A 26,656-nucleotide genomic window follows, 5' to 3' on the forward strand; every position below is an offset into this window, starting at 1 on the left:
TTGCCTACAGTGGACACATAGCCCCCAACCAAGAAAAAGGACCCCCTGATAAAATATATATATCACTCAGCCAGGTGTGGTGGCACAAGCTTATAACCCCAGTACTTGGGAAGCTGAGACAGGAGGATTGCAGGTTCGAGGACAGCCTCTGTAACTAGCGAGACTCTTCAACCTAGCGAGATACTGTTTCCAAATAAAAGTAAAATTGGGCTGGGGGTGTATCCTGGAGGTAGAATGCTCCTGCCCCTGGGCTCCATCCCTAGTACCACACACACCAAAAAAAAAAAAAAAAAAAAAAAAAAAAAAAGAAGAAGAAGAAGAAGAAGAAGAAGAAGAAAAGTCACTCAACCAAATGGATTTTGTCTCCTTCTTATTTACACAATACAAATGACACATCTGACAACATTTTCCCAAAAAATTATCTTGACTGCCTGCCTAGCATGTGCAAGGCCCTGGGTTTGATGCCCAGCACTGAAAACAAAAACAGAAATATGACAAAGCAAAATGTATCATAGTCCTATATAAAAACAACCAAAAATCTAAAATTCTTCTTTCAAGGTCAAGGAGAATATACCATGGGAGGGGTAAGGCCAAGAGCCTTAACAAAATGTCTCAAATCCAAAAGAACCCCAACGTCAATCCAATCTAAGACAGCACAGCCTTCTGGGTCAGAGTTTCAGCATCGATGGAAGTCTCAGGGTATAAACTACTAAGTCTTGGTATACCTCTCAGGAGCTTCCTATTTTATTTAAAATAATTCTTTTTGGCCTGTGTTCTTTAACTTTTCAACTAAGCAACTTCCTGGCCCTTTTGTCTGGCTTATTTCTGCTTTAAATTAAAAATCTCAATTTAAAAAATCAGCACAGATTCTACTTATATTTGTTAATTTTATCAGATACAATTACTTCAAATTTAATATTAAATTAGTATTGATCTGGCTAAAGTAAATTAAAACAAAACATCCCAACTAGCATATGTTTTATGCTGTTTAAGGGTCGATGAGTAGGCCAAATCTGGATTTCACTTTAATTAAAGTAGAAATGCATCTCTTCCCCATGGAATAACACCCAGAATGTGGCAGAGCCATCGCAGAGCTAGAGCAAGAAAAGGTAACTGCCTCCCAACTACCCTACTCACATTTACTCCTTTTCTAGGATAAAGTACCCCAAAACTTAAACTAGAAAGACCCCAAAACTTAAACTAGAAAGAAGGGTCTATGAGGTTTTATGTCAAGTGCAAATATTTTCCAGAGCCATAGCACAAGCTGGTTTACAAAGAACAGTCCGGGGTTATAAAAATACCCATAAGGAATTCTGCCTGGACATGTTACAAAGCGGTTCTCCAAATGTAAATTCTAAAATTTACTAGGAATAAAAGAAATGCTCAGGAAATCCAACCCTTTTGACAGGGGTCCTCAAATGTGTTTGAATTCAAGATTTGCCTGGGAACCCTGTTAGGGTTTGGGTATGAACTGTCCCCCAAAAACTCATGTGCTGGCGAAGCAGTAACATTCAGAGGTGAATGACTGGATCATGAGGGGCTAATCTCATCCATGGCTCAATCCATTTGGTGTGGAATACTTGGAACAGATTTTCAAGGAGGTAGTAAAAAAAATATAGACACGTGGGGCGTGGCTGGAGGAAGAAGCCACCAGGGCGTGGCCTCGGGGACGTTGTGCCCTGGGCCCTTCCTGTCCCCATCCCTCTGCTCCTCACTGCCCTGAGCTGAGCTGTTTTCCATGCCCTTCTGCCATGATGCTTCTGTCTTGGAGCCAGCCAAGCAGGGCCTGAATCCTCTGAAACCCTGAGCTAAAGGAAATCGCTCCTCTAAATTGTACTTGTTATTTTGGTCACAGTGACAAAAAGCTGACTAACACACTATATTTTTAGCAAAATAATTTGGGGCTCCCTAGGGCATTAAAAAAAGAATCTTGATACCTAATATATAAAGTCACTTTCATAGTTCAGGATTCTAGGCCTTGAAAATAAAGAAATCACCAATTTTATTTTTTCTCTTTGTGTGGAAACAAGCTCAAAACTGAAAAAGCACTGAAAATCTCAGCCTTAAAATAAAATGGTCCAGCTGGGCGTGGCAGCGCACGCTTGTAATCCCCCACGCTTGGGAGGCGGAGACAGGACAATTGCACAGGTTCAAAGCCAGCCTTGCTCGTTTAGGAGACCCTGTTTCCACACTTAAAAATATATAAAAAATAGGTCTGGGAGTGTAGCCCAGAGGTAGAAGGGTTTCCAGGAACCCCAGTACCACCAAAAAAAAAAAAAAGAAAAGAAAAAGAAAAAGAAAAAGGTCCATAAAAACAAAACAAAATAAAATTATACTCTTTCCTACATTCTTCCCTTACCTACAACACTGACAACTGACCCGACATTTTCCATCCTCCCTCTGGGTAGAATCAAGGCAACATCCAATGTTTAAAAACAACAATAATTAGAGCCGGGCGTGGTGGCGCAAGCTTGTCATCCCAGCATTCGGGAGGCTGAGACGGGAGGATCACGGTTCGCGGACAGCCTCAGCTACTTAGTGAGGCCCTCTGCAACACAGTGAGACCCTGTTTCAAAAATAAAGAATAAAAAATAGGGCAAGGGGCATAGCTCAGAGATCAAATGCCCCTGGGTTTCATCCCCAACACCACAAAATAAATAAATAAATAAATAAATAAATAAATAATTAGAACTAAGAGAAGGTGCGAGAGACTGTAGTTTATACTCTGGGGGTAGCAATACTCACACACGGGGACAAAACCCGACCCGAAATCACATCATTTCAACAGGAGATTCACGAGACATGTGGCTGCTCGTGGATAATCAGGGATATACAATGAGCAGCTGTTTCACTGTGTAGCTCAGACCAAGCGCCTCATGAAGTGTGGCCAGGCGAGGTGAACCGCTATCTCACCAGCAGCTAAGGGATCCAGTAAATAACTGAGAACAAGCAGAAGGTTCTGCTTTTGTAATCTGGAGCAAAAGAAATGAGTCCCAAGCTTTCAGAGCATAAAAAGATAACTTTCCTAAACCCTTTTCATGTATGTTGGCTCCTCTTGCCACTCACTCACTCATCTGCTGGCCTTACATCCCTAATGAAGATATAACAACCTAATAATATACCATATTATTAGCACATGTCAGTGGCCTGAGAGTTTCTCAGGGCTAAGGGGTATTATATCCCCATTTCCTCCCTTTTTCCATCACCCACTTGAGGTAAGACAACTACTATCTCTAGCCTAGGCCATGCTTCCAGTCTCCAAAGTCAACACCAGTAACATCTCTTAAATCACAGTCATGAGAAGCCTAAAATAACATTGCGCTCCCATCTTCTTCTGGAACTAAGCCTCTGTGTCTGGATTAGTAAAAGCCTCCTATCTTATCTCGCTGTACAGTCCTGCCCTGCGCCCCATTCCCAATCCAGTTCACTCTTCACTCGGTAGCCACAGTGATGTGCTCCAGTCCTGACCGATCTCTCTAGACAACAGCCATTCTCCCTCTCTTCTAGGATCGGTCCTCTTCTAGGGGTCTTCACTCAAGCTACTTCTCCCTTTGGAACATTCGCCCCATACTGTGGCCAGCATGGCACCTATTAGGTGCTCAGTGTCAGCTAAATAGGAAGAAAGGCAAAGAGGAGGAAAAAGAAACGAATTCTTAAAAAGTATCAGATCAGAAACAAATGAAAACAAATGTGTTTTCATTTGGGATGAATGAGTTTTAACCTATCATGTAAAGTGTCTGTGTGTGTGTGTGTGTGTGTGTGTGTGTGTGTGTGTGTGTGTGTTTTATGGGGATTGAACCCAGGGGCATTCTACCTGCAAGCTACACTCCCAGCTCTTTTTATTTTTGTTTTGAAACAGGGTCTCACAAGGTTGTAGAGTCTTGCTGCGTTGCTGAGGCTGGTCTCAAATTTGCAAAATCCTCCTGTCTCAGCCTCTCAAATTACAAGCATGCACTGCGACATCCAGCTAAACCTTGTCATTTTTAAAAAAATCAAATTATTTCCAGTTATCCTCATTTTCCAAGCACAAAGAATCCAGTGACCACTGCAAAAAAAAAAAAAAAAAAAAAAAAGTACAAAAGTGCCCTGGAGAAAACAAACACCCAGAGACCACTCACTCAGCATCTAGCCTTGAAACATCTTGTCATGAAAGAAAATAAGTCAGTACATTCTACCCCACAGCGCTCTCTGATTTCCTTCCCAGCTTATTGCTAAGGGACCCACTTGCTGGTAAATGAATTGCAACAGCCTCGTCCTGTTAGTCAGCAGCAGCGGGAATGTGAAAGTCCTCAAGACCTCAGAGCAAAGGCAATGCCACCAGACAGCCGGGCAACAGGAGCACCTATTTTTACAGATGCTGTCATGGTTATGGCACGCGCAGAGTACACAACCGCAGCAGCTCTGGGGTCCACTTGCAGCCTGCGACTCCCTCACAGCTTGTTCACATTTAATATCCTCACAGTGCTGGAGACTGAGCCCAGCGCTTCGCACAGCTGGGCAAGCACTCTCCACTGAACTATATTCCCAGCCCCTTATTTACCTTTTTTTTTTTTTTTAAGTAAGAGAACTAAGATATTTTTGCATAGAGGAGGGCATAAAAAAGTAAAGATTAGAAATCATGGAATTTTGTTTTGTTTTGTTTTGTTTGTTTGTTTGTTTTTTTGGTGGTACTGGGGTTTCTGGAAGCCCTTCTATCTCTGGGCTAAACTCCCAGACCTATTTTATACTTTTTTTTTTTTTTTTTTTTTGAAACAGGGTCTCTTAAGCCAGCACGGCTGGCTTCAAACCTGCGCAATCCTCCTGTCTCTGCCTCCCAAGCGCGGGGATTACAAGTGTGCGGCCATCACGCTCAGCAAGAATCATGGAAATTTAAAGAAAGCTGAGTCGGTTGACAAAGCCCTCCTGTCGCTGGTGACTGAGCTGAGATCACAGAGGTGGGGTGCCATGCCCAGGGTCGCGCAGCATGCTGGCACACAGCCTGTGTTAGGAAGCGAGGTCTTCCTAAATCCCAGTTCAGAATTTCTAAGAAGAGAACAAAAATTCCCCTTTACATTTAGAAAAACAAAATCTGTCCTTGCAACCCACGCTGTGCAGCAGCCACTGCGGGTGCCATTAACCCAGCTTACTATCAGTGTTACAAACTGGCAGCACAGATTCAGGTTTAGCGCACCCCCAGCTCCACCTCGCCCCTTCCAGTCAAGCCCGTCACCGGAGCATCTCAGCCTCTGTGTGGGCACAGCAGCAGGCACACAAAACACTACATATTTTCAAGGGAAATGACACAACTGGGTCTCTCACATAAACTCCATGTCAAGCTTCGTAAAAAACAAACAAAAATTTTTAAAAAATTGTCCCCATTAAGCCAGGCATGGTGGCACACACCTGTAGTGCCATCTATTTGAGAGGCTGAGACAAGAGGATTACTTGAGCAGAGGAGTTCAAAGCCAGCCTGGGCCACACAGCAAGATCTCATTAAAATAAAATAATAATAACAATAATAATTAGATATGATGGCACACACTTGGAATTCCAGTACTTAGGAGGCTGAGACAGGACGATCCAGGTTCGTGGCTCACCTCAGAAACTTAGGCAAGGCCCCCCACAACTTCATGAGACCCTGTTTCAAAAGAAGAAATAAAATAGGGCTGAGGGTATAGCTCAGAGGTAGAAGGCCCCTGGGTTCAATCCCTAGTAGCACAAAATAAATAAATAAATAAATAAATAAATAAATAAATAAATAAATAAAATTGTCTCCCCACTAGACTAGCTGCACATTACTGACAGACTACCCCACAGCACTGCAGATTCGCCCCTGCGGTCAGGTCCTCTTCCTTTCTTGTATCAGAGTGACTGTCCACGTCTTGGAAATGAATCCCTGCTATGGTGGGTGGAATGAAAAATAGCTTCAAGAGCTGGCTCCTCCCAGGGTATTCCTGCTTGAACAAGCTGACGAAGTTTAAGGCTAACAAACTCTGCGATGGGAGGAAGGTGGTCAGCCCAGGGACTAACGTATCACAGGTACAAGATAAGTACATGCTAAAGAAATGAGTGAGAGGAGGAGTGGAGGTGAGATGACAGGGAAACTGAGGCTGGCAGCCTGCTCTGATCATGCAAGCCACTCCACGACCCCAGGAGAGAAAGGAGAGTCCTGGGGAAAGTTTTGAAAATGTATAGAGCTCTTCTATTCAGAGGCTGGTGACAAGATGTCCCCTCTTTTCTACAGAAGCAGAAGGCAGTAATAAAACAAAGGTTATAAAAGTTATAATAGTCTAACTTTGTAGTCAAACTCTACGTCCTATACATATGACATTGTTTAATCCTACAAAAAGAAATCAACTCAATTTTAGAGATGTGGCTGGTAAGACCTGGGTTAAATTTAAGTCTTCTGGCTCAAGATCTCATAAATTCTTGTTTCTCTACTCCACCAAATCTACAGGGGCTACAACATTCCAGAAAGAGCTTATCCCCCCCATGAACCAGCTCATTCTACAGAAGCAGATATTGACTTCTGGGAAACTCAGTAAGTAGGGGTTTGGATTTAGGATCTCCCCTGGGCCCTCACAGAAGCGAGGTCGCAATGCTGGGCTTGGTTGCTAGGGAGGCATCTCGGGGAGTGTGTGGACTTGGGGATTCCATCGGGTTCTCTCCTCCCCTCGCTCTCTCTTGCTTCCGGCCCCCGTGATGTGAGCGCAGAGCCTTGCTCTTTCCCTCTCTCTGCTCGCCATCACCGCGCCCTGAGCTCCAGACCAGGACTCAGAATCGTCAAGAAATTGTGAGCAAATAAACCTTCCTTCTTCTAAACTGTGTGGTCGGACTCTGAATTATAGCCGTGAGCGTGATGTAGAAATGACAGCTACATGATCTTCTGTGCAGAACGCAATATCCCTACGAACTGAGAGATTTAGATACCAAAGAATGTATCAAGCAAAAATTTAATTTCTTTGTATATTTACGTTAAAATAAAAAAGCTCATATCCTATGAGAGACCGTTCAGGTCTCAAGAAGAGTAAGAGTGGCAGGCTGGAAAGTTGGAGCTCAAGATCCTTTCTCAGCTTCACAGTGACAAGGACTTAGAGGCTGCTTTTGCTAAGAGCACTGAGGTTTTGCGTGTGCCTGCAAATGTAAAAATAAAAACAAAAAGCAAAAAAACAACCTGGGCATCTCTGCCTTCACTTTGCACGTGTCTCCTTTGCTCTGAGTCAGTCACCTTGGATTCCAGGAACAGGTCTGATCCATAAACATGATCCCAAACTACCCCCAGGCAACAGCAACCCCACCTAGCCAATCTTGAGGTAGAGATCAACCAGAGGGCAGTCTGACCGAGGCTGCTGGACTGCCTGCTGCCGGCCTCCCTTGTCTGAGGAATCTGGGAGTGCCCAACAGCACCCCAAGACAGGGCTGGAAACACTACCTTCCCACTATTGCTTGGCTTAAAGTTCTTTTCCTGCCTTTCACCGTGACTTCTCCATTTGGCTTTTGGAGCAAGTGTTCACACCTGCTTTGCTGAGACCTCCAGGGCCAGGCCTCCAGTCTACAGTTCCAGGTAACATCACTAGTCTCTTAACACAAATATTTCAAGAGTAACAATTTAACGCTGGGAGGAAGATCGGTGTGCACCCATGGAGGAAGGTGACATATTCAATTGCTGACCCCACTGTTTACCAGTCCTGTGACTTCTCTGGGCCTCATTTCCTTGTGTGTAAAATGAGAATAACAACAGTGTCTCCTTCTAGAGCTGTTGAGAGACAGAGGACTGTGCACAGGGCTGAGGACAGTGTCTGCCCCACACCGAGTGGGGCAGCTGTGTAGGGGGCAGGTCACTGCTCCTGCTCTTTCATTCTCCCTCTGGACACCATAGGCAAGCAAAGAAAATTCCATACTGAACTGTCAACACAGGCAAATATTTCCAAGCCAAGAAGTCTGCTTCCAAAAACAATTTCTTCAAGAATATTTTAATGATTTTGGCACCAACAAACGTAATCAAAACATCTTTAGGGTATGCTTCCAAGTATTTTTTTTAAAGTGTGGTATTACTCCACAATATACTTTTAACTGTAAAGATGGCTCAAACATTTTGAAAATTGTTTTACAACCTGCCCACAGTCAAGGAAGAGTTAAGTGGAGAGCAAAAGCCATGAAAAAGTTGATAAGATCAAACTTTAATGCTTTAAATTGATTACCTTGAACAAATTCTCAAAGACCTGTGGACCGGAGGATCATGGCTCACAGACAGCCTCAACTACTTAGCAAGGCCCTTTGCAACTCAGTGAGACCCTGTTTCGAAACTAAAAATAAAAATAAAAAAGACTAAAAATAGGACTACAGGTGTAGCTCAGAGGTAGAATGTTCCTGGGTTCCATCCCCAGTACACACACACACACACACACACACACACACACACACACACAATTCTTATTCAAACAGAGTTAAAAATAACAACCATAAAATAATTATCTTTTTTGTGGAGCAAAGGATTTTAAAATTTTGTAGGTATGTCATTTAATTGAAAAGATAGAAGCATTATAATGCTCATAAGACCCAAATCCTATGCAATTGTTTTAAAACTAAACTTTCACAAACTAGTTATGAAATCTAAATCACCAGAATTAGTTAAAAAATATCGATAAATGTGCTTGCATTTAAAAAGAGATAAAAATCATTCAAAAAGAAAGGAATTAGTCAACTAACGAATGAATTACCAGCCAGGCGTGGTGACGCAGGCTTGTAATCCCAGCATTTGGGAGGCTGAGACAGGAGGATTGCTAAGCTGGAGGATGGCAGTTCAAGGACAGCCTCAGCTACTTAGTGAGGCCCTTTGCAACTCAGTGATATTCTGTTTCAAAATAAAGAATAAAAATATAGGGCTGGGGGTGGAGCTCGGAAGTAGAATGCCCTGGGTTCGATCCTCAGTACCGAAGGGAAAAAAAAAAAAAAAAAAAAAAGAAAGAAAGAGAATGAATTCACACCCCCTATTTCCCATCTTTCTTTCGTTGGCTTCTTTTAAGTCACTGCACTCTTAATTGGCAAATTCACTAAAATATAAAAAGGAACCCAGAAATAATTCAGTTTTCATTAGTTACTACAGCCATATGGTTTTGTGGGAAGCTGACATTCATCTCTTCCCTAGAAGCTGGCTTTTCTGGCGCCTGGATTTCCAGCCCTGGTCCCTGTCATTTGTAACGAACACAAAGTAGGCTCTAATGCATGCAGAAAACGTGCTACGGCTTATTTAACTCAGAGTGTCTAGTCTTGATTCAGTTATTATACATAACAAATGTTGGACAAAGGAATAAAGGAAGAGAAGGAAAGAAGAAGAAGGAAAAACACTGAACCAACTAATAGTACATTTAAAACTAAGCCAGGCGTGGTGGCGCACGCTTGTAATCCCCGCGCTTGGGAGGCTGAGACAGGAGGATCGCACGGGTTCGAAGCCAGCCTCAGCTACTTAGTGAGGCTTTCAGCAACTTAGTGAGACCCTTTTTCCAAAAAATATATATAAAAAAAGGTCTGGGAGTATAGCCCGGAGGTAGAAAGCCTCTGGGTTCCACCCTTCAGTACCACCCCCCAAAAAAATATAATAAAAAATAAAAGAAAGACATTTAAAACTAAAAGATACATAGGTAGGAAAAGGAGGATAAACTGCATCAGTAAAGAGTTCAACTCAGTTTGTTGTTGTTGTTGTTGTTGTTGTTGTTTGTTTTTGGTACTGAGGGCTGAATCCAGAGGCATTCTGCTTCTGAGCTTTTTATTTTTTATTTTGAAGTAAGGTCTCACGGCCGGGCGTGGTGGCGCACGCTTGTAATCTCAGGGCTTGGGAGGATGAGACAGGAGGATCGCATGGGTTCGAAGCCAGCCTCAGCTACTGACTGAGGCTCTCAGCAACTTAGTGAGACCCTGTTTCCAAATAAAGTATAAAAAGAAAAAAAATAAGCCGGGCGTGGTGGCGCACGCTTGTAATCCCAGCATTCGGGAGGCTGAGACCTGGAGGATCACGGTTAACAGACAGCCTCAGCTACTTAATGAGATCCGGTTTCAAAATAAAGAATAAAAAATAGGGCAAGGGTGTAGCTCAGAGGTCAAATGCCCCTGGGTTTCAACCCCAGACCTGCAAAAAAAAAAAAAAAAAAAAGGTTGGGAGTATAGCCTGGAGGTAGAAAAGCCCCTGGGTTCTATCCCCAGTACCACAAAAAATAAATAAAATAGGGTCTCATTAAATTGCCTCAAACTGTAGTCCTCCTGTCTCAGCCTCCCAAATACAGGGATTATAGGCATGTAGCACCATGGACATGGTAGATAACTTTAGGTCCAATCAAAGCTCTATCACTTGCTAGTTAAGTGAATTGAGCAAATTAACTTCCTTGGCCTCAGTTTCCTCATCTATAAAGATAAGGCTGATAATAGAACCACTTCATAAGCTTGCTCTGAAAATAAATTATGTAATGGGGGATGCCTAGCATATAGTGGGACTCAACAAATATCAATTATTAGTAGTAATAGTAATGATCTTATACAATAGCCTTCTTCTACAGGAAACAAAACAAAAAAAAAAAAAAAAAAAAAAAAACTGAAGCCAGGCACAGAGCACACATCTGTGATCCCAGTAGTTGAGAGGCTCAGATAGGAAGATCACAGGTTCAAGACCAGCCTCGGAACCTTAGCAAGACTCAGCAACATATTCAAAACAAAAATAAATTAAATAAATATAATAAAAATAAAAAGGATTGGGGGTACAGCCTGGAGGTAGCTGGGTTCCATTCCCAGTGCTGGAAAAAACATGAAACTGAGACAAATGTAGAACTACCCAACGTACCCTGCTTTCTTATGGAGAAGCCCGACTCTGAGAACCCAGACCTCCTGCCTTCTGGCCTCCAAATCCACCATGTACCAGGAAATCTACTTTTAGAAAATAATGGAATGCAAATACTACGCAAGGGTGTTGCTGATTCTCAAATTCTGTGTGCTCTTTAAAGCACATGAGCAGATGCCTCACGCATACGCAACAACGTTTCCCTACCAGAGGATATTCTGGAAAAGTTTAATCTGGAGTAGGATGTTTTCAATTAGCATTCCAGATGCTTCTCCTGCAGAGTCTGAGACAAAACACTGAGGAGCCCTGCTGTAGAAAAAGCATAGTAAGAAACTCTGTATCCCTAGTCCTGATATTAGGATCACCTGTGGAGCTGCACCTGATTAGAGCCACTGGGGTTGGCATCCAGGTGTCTACAGTGCTTACAACTTCCTAAGATTACTCTTACATGTGGTCAGGTCAGAGAATCTCTGGTCTAGATATACACAAATCAACGACCTTTGGTGACATCAACCTAACAAGACTGGGAAGAGGTGGGACGTGTAAAACACAAACAGAATTCTTTGTGGGAAGAGACCTTGTCACAAGTCAAGTGAAGCATGTGAGCCTTAGCAAACAGGGAATCCCTGAAAAAGCTACAGACACTGAGCCTGCCCCCAAGATCTGCCCCTTGCCCCTCTGTTTATGACACTCTTCCTTCAGAGATGACCCTCCACAAACCCACTTCCATGCTGATCTCTTTCCAGCAACCTCCTCCAGAACTTGATGACGTACATTGGTTACCAGAAGGTGTGATCCCAGTCATTTTCAGCACGTGAGTTTTGACCTGCTCCATTTCTGAAATGTGCCAGTCACCCTTCCTTGTGCTGAGCTTATGGGGACACCCCTTAGCAGAGAGGACTACAGCCTTCAACTCCTGGGCTCAAGCGATCCTCCTGCCTCTGCCTCCTGGGAAGCTAGGACTCCGAGCGTGCCACTGCACCCAACCAGAACTCCTTTGACAGTTAAATAAGCAGATGTGCCATAGTTCAACTCAGCTAATGATATTTACTATATTGCCTTAGGACTTATTTGATTTTTGTGAGTTTCCATTTCTTCATTCTGAATAAGAACAACTATTTTGCCAATTTCTATGGTTGGTTAAGATGATCAAATGACATGTGTCTGAAATCATTTTTCCAATTCCAAAGTAACATACAAATCTCAGAGCTTTCCTTTCTGAAATTTAACTCACCTACTTACCCTAATAAATATGAAGCATTCTGTGGGATTTATAACCATCAAGCTGCAAGGAAGGGCTGGCTGATTGGCCTCTACGGGTTCTGTCAGCCTGGAGGGCCCCTCTCCATCAGCGTGTTATTGCAAGGGTTTAAAGAGGAGGCACCTTGGTCATCTGTACAGAAAACGATTAACTCATAGGACCAGGGGAGTTCAAGTCAGGTTAAGATGAGCTCAAAGAATTAAACACTATTCTACTTGGAAGCTGGGTCAAATGTCATCATGCCCAACCACAACTAAGATAAAAAAAAATGGATCAAATAGAAAGATTATAAAAAAAAAAAAAAGAACTCGAAGGGACAAATAAAAGGAGTACCGTCTAACAAGCCATTCCTGGGATTAAAGGCTAATGAAGGGGCTGAAAGCTCTCAATTGTATCTAAGTCTCCGATAAAAAAAAAAAGTAGAGTCCAATGCAAAATAGAGTTCTGTGAACAGTCCTAACCAGAGACAATTAAGCAGAGCCCAACACCTCAAAGGAAACAGAAGAGAGAGAGGATCCGCTGCAGTGTCGGTCCAGACTCTGCAAGCCACAGAACAGCCTTCATCCACACTGAAGGGGAGTGAGATGCCCAACTCCTTGCATCCAATCCCGCTCACCTTGGCCCTGGGAGATGCCACGCTCTGTTAGATACCTCCGTGTCACCATTGCTTAAGTCTAATGGCATGTGTGTGACTTGTTTTCACATGTATTTTCCAATGAAGTTACAAATCACTGAATACATGAATTACAAACGAGGGTAAAATTTGGCATAAGGATAATACAAGAGGAAAGAAGCTTAGATTCCACTTAGAAAACACATTTTAAGCATTTCTATGGGTTTTAAAAAATGTAGCCCTAGGCCGGGCGTGGTGGGGCACGCTTGTAATCCCCGCGCTTGGGAGGAGGAGACAGGAGGATCGCGCAGGTTCGAAGCCAGCCGCGCGCGCTGGCTTAGGAGACCCTGTTTCCAAATAAAAATGTAAAAATAGGTCTGGGAGTGTAGCCCGGAGGTAGAAGGGCTTCCAGGAACCCCAGTACCACCAAAAAAAAAAAAAAGTAGCCCTTACATGAAACCAAATTATGCCCCCCTCCCAAAAAAAAACAGCTGGAAAACATATGTGAAAGCAAACCAAGTGCTTACATTCATAAACATGTAGCAGCCAAGTAGTTTTCTTTTATACTGGCTTTTATTCCAGCCTTATGCAGATAAAGACATAGACTGGAGGCTTTCTTTTTAAAATGCAGCCAGTATAAAATGTAAACAGAACTGATGACATAACATTGGCAAGGTGTGTGGGTATGCGAACAGGCGCACCCTCCCTCCCGGAGCTCACCAGGCAAGGTCAATAAAAACTGAGCGAACTAACCCTAAAAAAACCTCCTTCCATCACTATGCAAATGATCTCCCACCTAAAGAAACCATGACCTTCCCAGAATGGTCAACATCACTTATGTCCAGATGTTTTGTTTAGAAAGATAAAAGTTAGGAATAGCTTGAAGGCCGTCAACGTGGAGGAGTTGTTTAAATAATTTATTTCTAAGACAAGGAAATAAATACAGACACGATTACATTTTAAAGACAGGTAAAAACTCCAGATAAGTTAACTGTCTAAAGCTTAAATATCAATGTCCCAAAAGAAGACCTCAACTTCCTGGTAGTCTGTATCATGTTCAAATTCCTGTGACCTGTTGCCCTTAATGACTTCTGATTTCACACAGGAGCCAAGGAATAGCCCGCATAAAAAGGGACAAGCAGATTTAGGCAATCTCATTTCTATCTCCACCGTCAACATATACACAGAACTGAAAACATTTACGTGATTGTTTTGATACAAGACAACCGACAGAGAATTGGAATTTGGTTTTACAAGCTTACAGAAAGGCGAGTCAGTCTTAACTGGTAATTGTGCTGTATCCTACACACCCAAACTATGGAACAATATCTGAACTAGTGTCATGTCTCTTGACAATGATCTCTAATGAGATCAAGGTAACTGGCCCACCCATCACCTCACACAGTTATCATTTCTTTGGGGAATATTCAAAATCCTTTCTTCTTTCTGTTTTGAACTGTCATTTCTGTTCTGTAATTTTACTTCCTTTATCTTTTTTTTTTTTTTTTTTTCGGTACTGGGGATGGAACCCAGGGGCATTCAAACTTCGAGCTACACCCCAGCCCTATTTTTTATTGTTTATTTTGAGACAGGGTCTCACTAAGTTGCAGAGGGCCTAAGTAGCTGAGGATGTCCACAAACCACGATCCTCCTGTCTCAGCCTCCCAAATGCTGGGATTACAAGCGTATGTCACCATGCCCAACATCTGTGATTTTACTTCTAGCTACCATAGAGCTAAATTTCCATAGGTTATTCCATAAGAAAAGTAAAAAAAACCATAAACCAGAGAAACTTTTAAAATTCACACTCTTAAGCCAATTCTTTTCTAAATATCCCAACAAAAAATTGTACAGCTTTGAAATAAGAATACGGATAACACAAAAAAACAAAATCACAATCAAATGGAAGGCTATGAATAAAGTATACCAGAACTCGGTAGCTTTCACATAAACTCTAATGAAAACAACTTCTAAAAAGGACAAATTGCAAAATGCCAGTCTGCTGTGAACATGTGGAATTCTTATTTCCACCTTACACCAGGACTCCACATTTCTTACCTCATTTCCATGTGTGTCCTTGGAAACAGAGGACACATTAGTGCAGACACAATGGACTCTTCTTTTTTTAAGCTGAAAAGGCTGTATTGCATGAGGGTGAAATTTCTCAGCATTTTGCCCATCTTGAACACTGCTACAACTTTTTGATGGGTTTCCAACAAACTCGCGGTTTTCCAGTGATGTCTCTGTACCACTGTAGATGGAACTTAAGCTGGCTGCCTTTCGGAGAGAGAAGCCATCAGTTTTTCTCTGGAATGTTATTTCTCTAGGATTGATATCTTCTAAATGTCCCTCCCTTTTTGAGCGATACGAAGTGCTGTGTCTTTTAGAAATCTTTTCCTCCAGGGCAGTGACTTGGGGTTGTGTCTCACGGTCTCTAGCGGGGGGAATGTTCACTTGGTAAGCCCAACTGCTTGCAGCACTCAGCAGAAGTTTCTGTTTCTCATCATCAGCTCCAACTTCTCTCTTCTCCCGCTGAATATCATCTTCCTGTGCGGGGCTTGGGGGGACAGAGTCCTGCTGTACCAGTCCTCTGGGTAAAAGAGCTGGCTGTCCTCTTGAAAACCAAATGTCCCTCTTCTTGTCTTCATTTCCACTGTTTTGTTCTACCGCCAGTATACTACCTTCAATTTTCTGGATCGGTTTTCTTCTGAAATATTTTCTTCCAGGAGAGTATTTTTCAGGGCTCAAGGGAGATTTGGCAGGATCAAAATACTGTTCTTCTTTCTCAGCTCTGACACAGCCACAGACATTCCCCATTTGATCTGCAGGAGATCACAGCTCCCCACATTCCCTCATTTCAAAATCCGGGGCTCACTTAGACCTTTTCCAGAATCCCACGCTGACCTCTAATTCCCCACGGACTCTCCGGACATCCTCTTCAACCCGAGGCCATTTTGCTTCTGAGAAAGGCACACGCCAAGAAATGCTGTGGCATCCTGCCCGGCCGGGTCCCTGCGTCTCATTAGACACCGTGGCTTATTTCTGGCCACCAATCCTCTTAGACAAACATTGCCGCTCACTGTCAAATTACAACACTGATGAGCTTTCAAGGCAAACCCCTGGATTTGCTGCCTGGGAAGATTATGACCCTCACTTTAACTCTCCGCTTTCTGAAATGCGGACTCACTACCAAAGTTTGCACTAACCTTTGAAACCATAGGTGGTTCCACCAATCTGAGAGCAAACAGAAAGCAAATAGCAGGCAGGAGAGATTTAGCAAAGTGCCTTTCAAAGTTAGTTTCAAAGTGCCTTTCAAATTTAGTTTCAATGAGTCTCTACTCTCTACCCTGGGACTTTTTTCTTAAGAAATACAAACTAATTGTGGTGGCATTTGTACACATAATAAAAATATTTTAAAAAATCTCTAAATTATACTAAGGTTCTTGTTAAAAGCAACAGGCATAAAAATATGATTCAATAATTAGCTGAAGGAGAGTAAAAATCTGAACACTTATGATATGCTAATAAAACTTTCTAAAACCAATCTTTACAAATAGTTTGGAATATTTTCCAGTAACCTAAATTTCCAAGTCCTTGTCACTATTTGATTATTAGAATTTCACCTGAGCAAATAGACAAATGACATGATTTAAAGCATGGGACACTGAACCCAAGAAAATATGCTATGCATGAACAAAGCAGTTAAATTTTTTACGTGACCTTTACAGTTGTTCTTTAGTTAAATATTATGTAGCTTTAGTAGGGCCCTACTAGAAAAATAAATCAGCATGGAACCTGATTATCGAAGGTGTGCATATTTCTAACATTGAGTCATAGATATGGTACAAAGGCAATTAGTATAGCATGAAATGGACTTAACACATAAGCAAAAATCATGACTACAGAAAAAGTCATTGGTAATTGCCTTCTCCGGGGAGTCTTTAGACCAATCAAAAGATCCAGCTCCCTCTATTTTGCTCAGTAAGAATATTTAATTAAGCCGGGCGTGGTGTCTCATGCTTGTAATCCCAGAGCTTGAGAGGCTGAGACAGGAGGATCACAAAGGTTCGAGCCAGCCTCAGCTACTTAGTGAGGCTCTCAGCAACTTAGTGAGACCCTGTTTCCAAATTAAGTATAAAATATGTCTGGGAGTATAGGCTGGAGGTAGAAAAGCCCCTGGGTTCCACCCCCAGTAACACACACACACACACACACACACACACACTATATATATATATATATATATATATATATATATAATTAAATATCCAACTTTAACACTGATCTTGCAGATATTTGTCAGAAACAGATTATGCATTGTAAGGTTTTCCTAAGGCATTTAAAAAAGAAATTAAACAGTCTCCCAAACCCAAAACTGAATATTCTAGAAGACCCTGGTAAAAAGAATATCATAGAAGACTGGTTTGCTGGCTAGCCTGCAGTTTGACTTCAGTGTCTTCAAGGCAAAGGAGTATTGTTCAAGAGAATCTTCATGTATAATGACTAGTATTTATACTGACCTGCTACAGAGGCAGCCTGTGATTTGCTCTCTCCCCACCCTTCCCTCCAGCCCTGCCAAACAAGGCAACTGTCCCTTTTCAGACCACATACACTGTTCCTCTCTTAGAAATGGTCCAACTTTAGTGTCTGCCTGGTAGCTGCCATTCATCTTGCAAAGCATATCTCTAATTTCTGTAACATTTCCTTTATTTTCTAATCCCTTCCCAATCCTATCACAATGCGCCCTCCCTATGTGTCACTAGCTCTACTTACGCAACCAACAAATTTATCCCTTTGATTATGGTTAATTTAAACCTTCCCCTAATGCATTGGACAACATGACCTTAGTATCTCTGGATCTAGCATATGGTAGCTAATAATATAGGATTACCAAAACTGTTAATACCTATCTTTAGAATGCCTGACTGGAAAATAGATACACAGCCAGGTGTAGTGGTGCATGCCTGTGGTCCCAGTACTTGGCAGGCTAAGACAGGAGGATTACAGTTTCGAGGCCAACCTCAGAAATCTAGCAAGGCCCTCACAGCAACTGAGTGGGACTGATTCAAGATAAAAATAAAATAGGGTTAGGTGTATAGCTCAGAGATAGAATACTACTGGGTTCAATCCCCAGCACTCCCCTCCCACACACACTAAATATAATTTGTGGTGCTTATAAAAAATACCTTATTTTTTGGTACTAGGAATTAATTTTTTTGTGTGTGTGGTACTGAGGATGGAACCCAGTGGCATTCTACCTCTGAGCTACACCTCCAGCCCTATTTTTTTTATTCTTTATTTTGAAACAGGGTCTCACTGAGTTGCAGAGGACCTTACTAAGTAGCTGAGGCTGGCCATGAACTATGATCCTTCTGTCTCAACTTTCCAAATGTTGGGATTACAAGCAGCACCACCATGCCCAGCTCCTACATTATATATATTTTTTAAACAGGGTTTCTCTAAGTTGTTGAGAGTCTTTCTAAATTGCTGAGTTTGGCCCTGGACTGATAATCCTCCTGTCTCAGTCTCCCAAAGACACAAATATTTTTAAAATAAACTAATCTTCTGAAATTACTTTCCTTATTTATGTAAAGTATAAAAGGGAAAAAAGTCTCAGTTACTATGAGTGAGGATGATTATTAGTGTTATAAATAGCTTTTTTTTATCTTGACATAACTAGAAAATATTTCTAATATTTGGTTATCATAGTCCTAAGAAAACTTATTTCAGTTAAATAAGAAACATTTCCATTTTACCAAAACAGATATGTTTCATTTTAAATAGACTTCGGACTAACTTGAAAATATTGTTAATAACAATCTTCTTATAATTCAGGTTCTCCAATACAGTGAATTCTGTAATAGCATGCCACAAGAGTACATCAGAAGAAACTCTTAAACTGGACATGGTGGCACATGCCTGTAATCCCAGTATTCAGGAGGCAGAGACAGGAGAATCGCGGTTCGCCGACAGCCTCAGCTACTTAGTGAGGCCCTCTGCAGCTTAGTGAGACCCTGTTTCAAAATAAAAAATAAAAAAATTAAGGCAAGGGGTGTAGCTCGGAGGTCAAATGCCTCTGGATTCCATCCACAGATCCACAAAAAAAAAAAAAAGAATTATAAAAAAAAATGTTAAGAAAGCTCTTCTCTTTGATATAGGTCAGTGGTATCAGTGGTAGAGTGGCTGCCTGGCATGTTTGAGGCCCTTGCTTCAATCCCCAGTACTACCAAAAAAGAAAACAAAAAACAAAAACAAAAAAAAGGCATCTCAAGCTGGGCATGGTAACGCACACTTGTAATCCCAGCATTCAGGAGGCTGAGACAGGAGGATCGCGGTTCACGAACAGTCTCAGCAGCTTAGTGAGGCCCTTTGCAACTCAGTGAGACCCTATTTCAAAATAAATGGCATTGAGGGTATAGATCAGAGGTAGAATGCCCCTGGGCTCCATCCCCAGTACCGCAAAATAAAAAAGGCATCTCTGGATGGAGTTTCTCATCCTTACCCAAGTCCTGTAAGTCCTGTGACCTTTATCTCTGCACTGTGAGATCTCCACCTCATTGTGTTAGTTTATATCTCCCCGTGGACTCTGCTCCTTTCCACGTCTTTTACACAGAATTGATAGATGTTGTTTCCTAGAACATGATTTTTCAAGCTCAGAGTAATTAAGCAAACTTACCCCGTGCCATCAGAGCAATAAGGAAAAAGCCAAGAATGAAACTTGGCGCCCCTTCTGCAAGGCCTGTGAGCCTCCTGCTGCTCCAGGGACAGCCTGCCTCACCCTCCCTGTGGCGATAGAAGGACTGGCTCTCCCCTCTCACAGGCTCTGACTTCCCATCTGGGTTTCCTGAAGCCTCAGTTCTACTAAAAATGCTGGGAGCCGATGCACTCAGCACTCATTAAAGGTTTTCGGAGAAAGAAACTGAGGAACTCCACAGGAAAGCAACTTGCGGCCAGTTCTACTTGGACTTCACCCAACTCTAGTAACAAGGTGTGCTCTGTGCTCCATACATAAAGCCCTGTCTTGGCCAGTGCTCTGACCCTCAGTCCCCTAAGGATGGCGCCTCCACAGCCCGGCTGACTGAACACTCACCTACGTTAGCTGGCCCAACAGCCTTCCTCTTCCAACCTGGTCGCCTCCGAGCTCTTACTGTTGAGACTGCTAGGCTGCCTGGTCAGGTCCTGGGACTGACCTATCTCCTCCTATAGCGCTCTGTATCTGAGATCCAGCCTGAGCCCACCAGAGCCCTGTTATTTTCCACCATTCTCCTACAAAACTTTCAGCCATTCTTTTTTCTCTGCGGTACTAGGGCTGGAACCCAGGGGCATTCTACCTCCCAGCTACACCCCAGCTCTATTTTTTATTCTTTATTTTGAAACAGAGTCTCACAGAGTTGCAAAGAACCTCACAAAATAGCTGAGGCTGTCCTTGAACCTCGATCCTCCTGTCTCAGCCTCCCAAATGCTGGGATTACAGGCGTGCTCCACCACGCCTGGCTTCAGCCAATTTTTTTATTTTTTTAAGTCTCATTCTTCTCAAGATTCAATTCATAAAATCAGTTCCTTTCTGAAGCTAGAAAGCTGCCAATCTTTTTCCTTCAAGGTCCAACAGCGCAGTAATCGATCAGCAAGATATGTCAAAACACACTTACTGTGTGTCAGGCTCTGTGCTGCATACAGAATATCGCATGAGCAGACAAGTAGTTAATACAAGCCCCAGAGTTACGAAGCCTCTTAAGTGAAGATGCTTTCTTCAAACTGTCCTTTTGCAAAAACTAAGACAAAATTTGGTCCTCCTTCAGAACAAGTTTATTAGCTAATAATTCACAGTCAAAACTAGATTGAGAAAGCACAGATGTACTCATAACACAAAGGTACTTTTCTAATTCAGATCTCTTTATGATAATTCTACTGCCATCTAGTGTCTATCAAAGAAAAGAGTTTATTCATAACATGAATAAAAATATTATAAATACGAACTGATCACAAAATCTTTAATAACGAAACAAGTAACACCATCCAAAGAACTAAAGAATTGTGTTTGTATTTGAAAAAAAGAAGTCTCTATCTCCCAACTCTTAAGATAACAAGCATTGTCTCTGCAGCTGCATTTAAGCCTCGTGAAAAATAGGCAATAAGACCCTGGGCGCACAAACAGCACGGTTTATGAAAGAACAACTCAAATACATTAAGAAAATCAGACTGAAATGTACTGTTCTTAAGAAAAAGATATATCATTCAAATCATCCACATGACATTGAGCCACAGGAGACTAAGAAGCGAAAATTAAGAAGAACTGGACTTACCTGAAAGTGCAAAATTATTGTCCATATTAATCCCAAAGTCAGCTTAGGATTGCCATCTGTTATGTCATCATTTCTAATATTCACTAATTTCACCTGTTTCACATGTGAAGAAGAGAGAAAAGTTCATCAAACCAGCACATTAGTCAGCCTTATGTACCTAAAAGCAATCCTAAATTATGTCGAGTGCCAAATCGCCAAAATACTGGTTTACAATATGAAACAACTACTCCTCCTCCTCCTCCTTCTTTTCTGTTTTTTAAAGCAGAGCTGAAGATCAAACCCAGGGCCTCACTCACACTAGGCAAGCACTGTAGAGCTGAGCTATACCCTCGGCCTTAATTGTTTTATTATAGCAAATTACAGGGTAAGCACAAAGGAAGGATGGATGTTACTGTGGTTCTGTCTTCTAGAGCAAACACTAAAAGCATCCACTTGTCAAAACTACAACTCCAGTGAGAAGTCCTAAATATCTGTTATCTAAAGATTAGAAATAATTATCTTTTGAAAATAAGCTTTACTTTGATCTCACCATTAAGTAGGAAACTGTTTAGATCCATAAAACAACTTTAACAACTTCTCATACTTTTATCACAGAGGATTAAAAAACAGCATTACTTTTCTATCAAGCTACCAGAAATAAATCTGTAAGCCACAGAGTGTTTGAAAAACTGTTCACATTAAAAAAAGTATAAACGCCGGGCATGGTGGCGCACGCTTGCAATCCCCGCGCTTGGGAGGCGGAGACAGGAGGATCGCCCAGCTTCGAAGCCAGCCTCGCTGGCTTAAGAGACCCTGTTTCCAAATAAAAATATAAAAATAGGTCTGGTAGTGTAGCCCGGAGGTAGAAGGGCTTCCAGGAACCCCAGTACTACCAAAAAAAAAAAAAAAAATTGTATAATATTCAGACTTAAAGTTCATCAACTGTTAAACTGAGCATCCAGGTAAACAGATGTAATGGTTGTCTCTAACATTTACTTCCTGGGCAAAAGCTTTAATTATCCTGAATTAAATACCAAGAGTTTTATACCATGAAATCCAACATTGTACTTTCTCAGAAAATACTACCAAAAACATTTCAGGCAAGGAGATAGAAGTAACCATTAATCTTCTAAAAATTCCAGAAGAATAATGAAGCAAAAAGCATTAACATTTAAGATATCTAAGCACTAAACATTTACCAGTATTTAATACCAAAAATCATTTTACTGTAGAAAGAGAGATAATGACATCTCGTGTTCCCGCTCCTCCTTTCCTTTCTTCCTTTTTTCTACTTCATTATAAAGCAAAGTGTCACCACCTCTGATTCCTCACTGTTTCCATTCATTTCCAGCTCTCCTGCATATTTTCTTTCTGAGAAACTACTAATAACCTTGGCCTATGTTACAATTATACAAAATGCCACCAACTCAAGATCGCTCACAACTTTGCCTTCATTCTTTTCCATAATTTCTCCTGAAAGCTCAAGCAAGGTAGGGGGTGGGGTTCTCTCAGAAAGTTATTTTATCAATATGGTTGCTAGCTACGATCTGCACGTATAACCTTCAAAGTTCAGGTGTTGCCAATGTGAAGGTGTCGAGAGGTGAGCCTTTCAAAGATAATTATATATTTTGAGGGCTCCTCCTCTCATGAATGGGATAAGATGTCCTTCTATGAAGGAGCCTCAAGTAGGTGCTGAGTTCTGGATTTCACCCTTTCAGTCTCTTCTCCCCTTCAGAGAATGCGACCCTCCCCAGGCTCCAAATACTGAGGAGGTAGAAAGGAAATAGGCAGATAGGGAAAGGGCCTCCATAGAAAAAAGTTAATTTCCTGAGACAAATGCCTGAAATTCCAAAGGCTCAGAGATAAGAAGGATCAGAGCTTCACAAAAACCATCTATTTACTAATCAACAAACCCACCAAGCAAGTCTGGCATTCCTGAAAGGAGACCCTTCAAAGGACTTGCAAATACCCTATGCAAATTCTAAGAACTACTTCCCAGAATTCTCCTTTTGGAATCCCAAAGTCACCCTAACCAAAAGAGGTCGCAAAGGATCAGGCCTTCCGCCTTAGTCTGAAGGCAAATGGCGACTTTACCTCTCGGGACCCCCTCCCCTTCTGGGGAGCTGTTCTCTCTCTCTCTCTCTCTCTCTCTCTCTCTCTCTCTCTCTCTCTCTCTCTCTCTCTCTCTCTCTCTCTCGCAGGTCGTGTTGGCCCTGAGAGAAGGCAGAGTGCACCTGAGGGCACATGGCTCGGGCAAGAGTAGTGACCTGAAGGCCTCTGCTGGACATCAAGGCTGGCCAGGCCCCTAGGGGTGACCTGCACCTCTTTTCTGGCAGATCACGTGGACTCTGGGAGAAAGTAGTTTGTAACTGACGGGCACTTGGCTCGGGCAACACTCGGGTAGTGACCCTGAAGGCCGGATAGACAAGAACTCGCCGGGTTTCCTCTCAAGAAACCCCCGTTTCAATACTGGTGCCCTGACTTTGGAGAAATCAATTTCTGTTCTTTATGAATTACCCAATCTCAGGTATTTTTCTACAATAGCATAAAATGGACTAATTATCTACTTATAAAAAAAAATACTGCCTCATGACTACTAAGTATTAAAATTGCTTACACTAAGTTTGGAAAATGTATGATAAAAATATTTCATGAACACAGAGTATTTTTATATACTAAGTATAAACAATAAAGCGTTCCCACTCCCAGGAATTGTTAGTAGGGATTCTTAACATTCTGTTGCTACCAAAATGCCATTAACTGCCAGGGCAAGTACATTCCATCCAACAGGGAGAATCAGTTGCTCTTATTCACATGGAAATGGAGCCACTTGCCATTCCTCTGAGCTTACACCTAATAATAACTTCCTTTTCTGGGAACAAATGTTTGGAAACATCTTAAAGTATTCGCTTCACCAAAACACAGCTTAATTATTAAAATTCATAGCTAAACTTAACCTTTTCATTCTCTGACGTGTTTTAGGTAGATTTACTAAATCCCAAAAGTTTATAAGATTAGAATGTGAAAAGCATCATACCTGGCGTCTTTTCAAATAGTCAAGTGCAATTTGCACATTCTGTAGTCTGTGAAAACGCATCCGACCTTTCTCTCTGGGCTAAGAATAGAAAAATATAGGTATAAAAAAATGCCATAGTTTTTGATACCACTGCCCATTTAATTTATATAGAGTTTCTGTTCATTTTAATATATTACACAGTGTTTACTGCTTAGGTAAGCCCATAACATTTCTTTAAAGAAGCTTTTAATTTATTTGTATCTTCTGGGACAAAATTTAAACTACTAGGAAATTTTTCTAAATATGTTTTAAATATATACCTTATTTCAAATGTTGTATTTAAACAAAAAGAAAAGAGAAAGTGACACCGACCATTCATTTTATATTCACTAATAAAAGAGTTCCGGCCTACAGATGCTTGGCTGCAGATAACACAAAAATAATTATATATCATTCCCCATTTTTTCCTTCTTTTTTTTTTTTTTTTTTTCGATACTGGGGATTGAACCCAGGGGAATTCTACCTCCAAGCTACGCCTCCAGCCCTTTTTATTTTATATTTGAAAGAGGCTGTTACTGAGGCTGGCCTTAAAGCTGTGTTCCTCTTGTCTTAGCCTCCCAAGTACTGGGATTACAGGCATATGTCACCACGTCTGGTTCTATTTTGCCTTCCTAACAGACACTAACCAATATCAGGAGGGATTCTGTAATTATATATATGGCATATTAATGAAAATGAGGTAATGTAGCATGCAGTTAGTATAAAAATCACCAAGGAGAAAGACAGAGGTTTACTTAGCCATGACAGTGGAAGAGAAAAAAGTAAAACCACATAAAATCTTTCCTCTTTATTTTAGTTGTCTCACAAAACCGGACTCTACTATAAGCAGAAAGGACTCTACACTAGTTTCACACTGCATGGAGATGGACAGGATTATTTTCTCAGTCTCAGGAAGAATAACAAACAATAGTTATTTTCCTTACTGGCCTTTCTCTTTAGAAGTTGTACAAGTTAGCAGAAGAAAAACATAAGGAAACAGAGCTGAGAAATGTTTAACAAAAATACAAAGAACGGAGCTGAAAGTGATCACAGAAAATCTTCCAAAGGCGGATAGGAAGGGCGAAAATGGAACGCTTAGCTTCTCAAGTATGAGCAGGTTGCCGAAGCCAAAGGTGCCGTAATGAACAAGAGCAGACCACAAAGGGGGAAATAAGCTCTGCACAACGAGTGGAAATGAGGTGGATAAAAAACACCCACTGGATCCAAGCAAAGCACAATTTCCAAAGAAATTGGGGGGCATCTGGGGTGTAGATGATAAAAGCAGCACATCTGTCTTTCAAAGAGAGGTGGGCTGATGCCAACTATGTGTCAGAAGGACACCAGATTCCAAAATCGTCCTAAACATCAGAGGACATCAGATAGGTCAAGGACGTCCACCAAACACCTACTGCCAGTGGCTTTGATTTAAAGCAGAAACTGAAATACTAAATAGAAGTCCCTTCAAAAACAGCAGTAAGTCGTTGTCATGTTTGACATACCAGTTCTAGACGTGGGGTAATTTGCATAAAGATTACTATACATTTGCAAGGTTTCCATATTTATACATATGTACAAAATTCTCCAGCTCAGATGTCATTTTGTAACATAAGCAAAGATATGTGATTACCATGCAGTGCACAGTAATGTATAAATAATTCGGTCATTTTATCTCTAAGAAGATAAAAGAGAAAATATCGCCTATGTCCAGTTTTTTGGTCCACACGTATCCCCTTGCCGGGAGTTTTGGTCCTTTCTATACTTTCTCCAGAGAAGCCCAACCCAAGAGTGAGTTACTTCTCCGCCAGGTTAGCGCTCACCACACTGGACCCGCTAGGTTAGTCGAGTTATGGGGGCCGACACCTACCCCCTTATCCTCATCCTCCACCTCCTCATGCCGTTCATACTCGCATGCTTCTGGGGCACTCACCAATCGTAAGGTCTTCAAAAAATCTCGCTCCCTTGGCTAATGAATATAACAGACAGAAGATAGGACAGCAAAGACACAAGACAGACCAGAAATGAAAAGAAGAGCATGAACAGAACATAATGAGGGAGCACGGGTAGCCAGGAAGGGGAAGTCATGTTCACAAAAAGGAAATGACACCTGCGGGCTGGGTTAGACCTTTCTTCAAAAAGCAATGTCGACTGGTGTTATGTGTGAGTCTTTTAATGTGCGACTATATTACACATCCGAGTTTTGCTAAGCAAAAGAACCCAAAGGTTTGGAAAAAAGAAAAAAACAAGAACAAAAAGTAATACTTTAAGTATAGAACTGATTATATAAGCGAAATAATCAAAGTGCTGAAAAATCCCTCAAATTCACATCATTTGAAGCCTGAGAATTGAGAATGCTTAGCATCTAACCTTAACTTTTTTTCCCCCCCTTTTGGCACAATTCACAGCTCAAAGGATGAATGTTGCAAAAATCTGAAAGGTCTAATGTGTTAAAAAAAAAAAAAAAAACATTGGTCATATGTGAAGAAGACTGCATGTTCTTAAAAAGAAATTAAGAAACTTAAAACTTACCAAGGTATCTCCCGAAAGAACTTCTAAAAGAGAGATCAAATTGTGTCCGTCCCTTAAGTCTTCATAGAGGTCATTCACATGCTTTCGAACCTGCACAGAGAAAAGCAAAGCT

The 26,656-nt window shown here is 41.5% G+C and overlaps 1 protein-coding gene across 9 annotated transcripts in view; it reads right to left on the reverse strand.

The window, feature by feature from the left end:
- DST (dystonin) overlaps positions 1-26,656 on the reverse strand; it is a gene marked incomplete at both ends in the record, with an annotated part of 523,923 nt that overhangs the window by 231,941 nt on the left and 265,326 nt on the right. For 6 of the 9 annotated variants that reach the window (XM_080699914.1, XM_080699918.1, XM_080699917.1 and 3 more), the window contains 3 exons: positions 20,985-21,077; positions 24,001-24,078; positions 26,545-26,634. In XM_080699914.1, the coding sequence (XP_080556040.1) occupies positions 20,985-21,077; positions 24,001-24,078; positions 26,545-26,634 (261 nt within the window). Of the gene's footprint in view, positions 1-20,984; positions 21,078-24,000; positions 24,079-25,882; positions 25,982-26,544; positions 26,635-26,656 lie in introns of all 9 variants that reach the window. The other 3 variants (XM_080699912.1, XM_080699907.1, XM_080699911.1) reach the window with 1 other exon arrangement.

The sequence above is a fragment of the Muscardinus avellanarius genome (assembly GCF_963383645.1).
Source record: "Muscardinus avellanarius genome assembly, chromosome: 8".
NCBI classification, from domain to species: Eukaryota; Metazoa; Chordata; class Mammalia; order Rodentia; family Gliridae; genus Muscardinus; species Muscardinus avellanarius.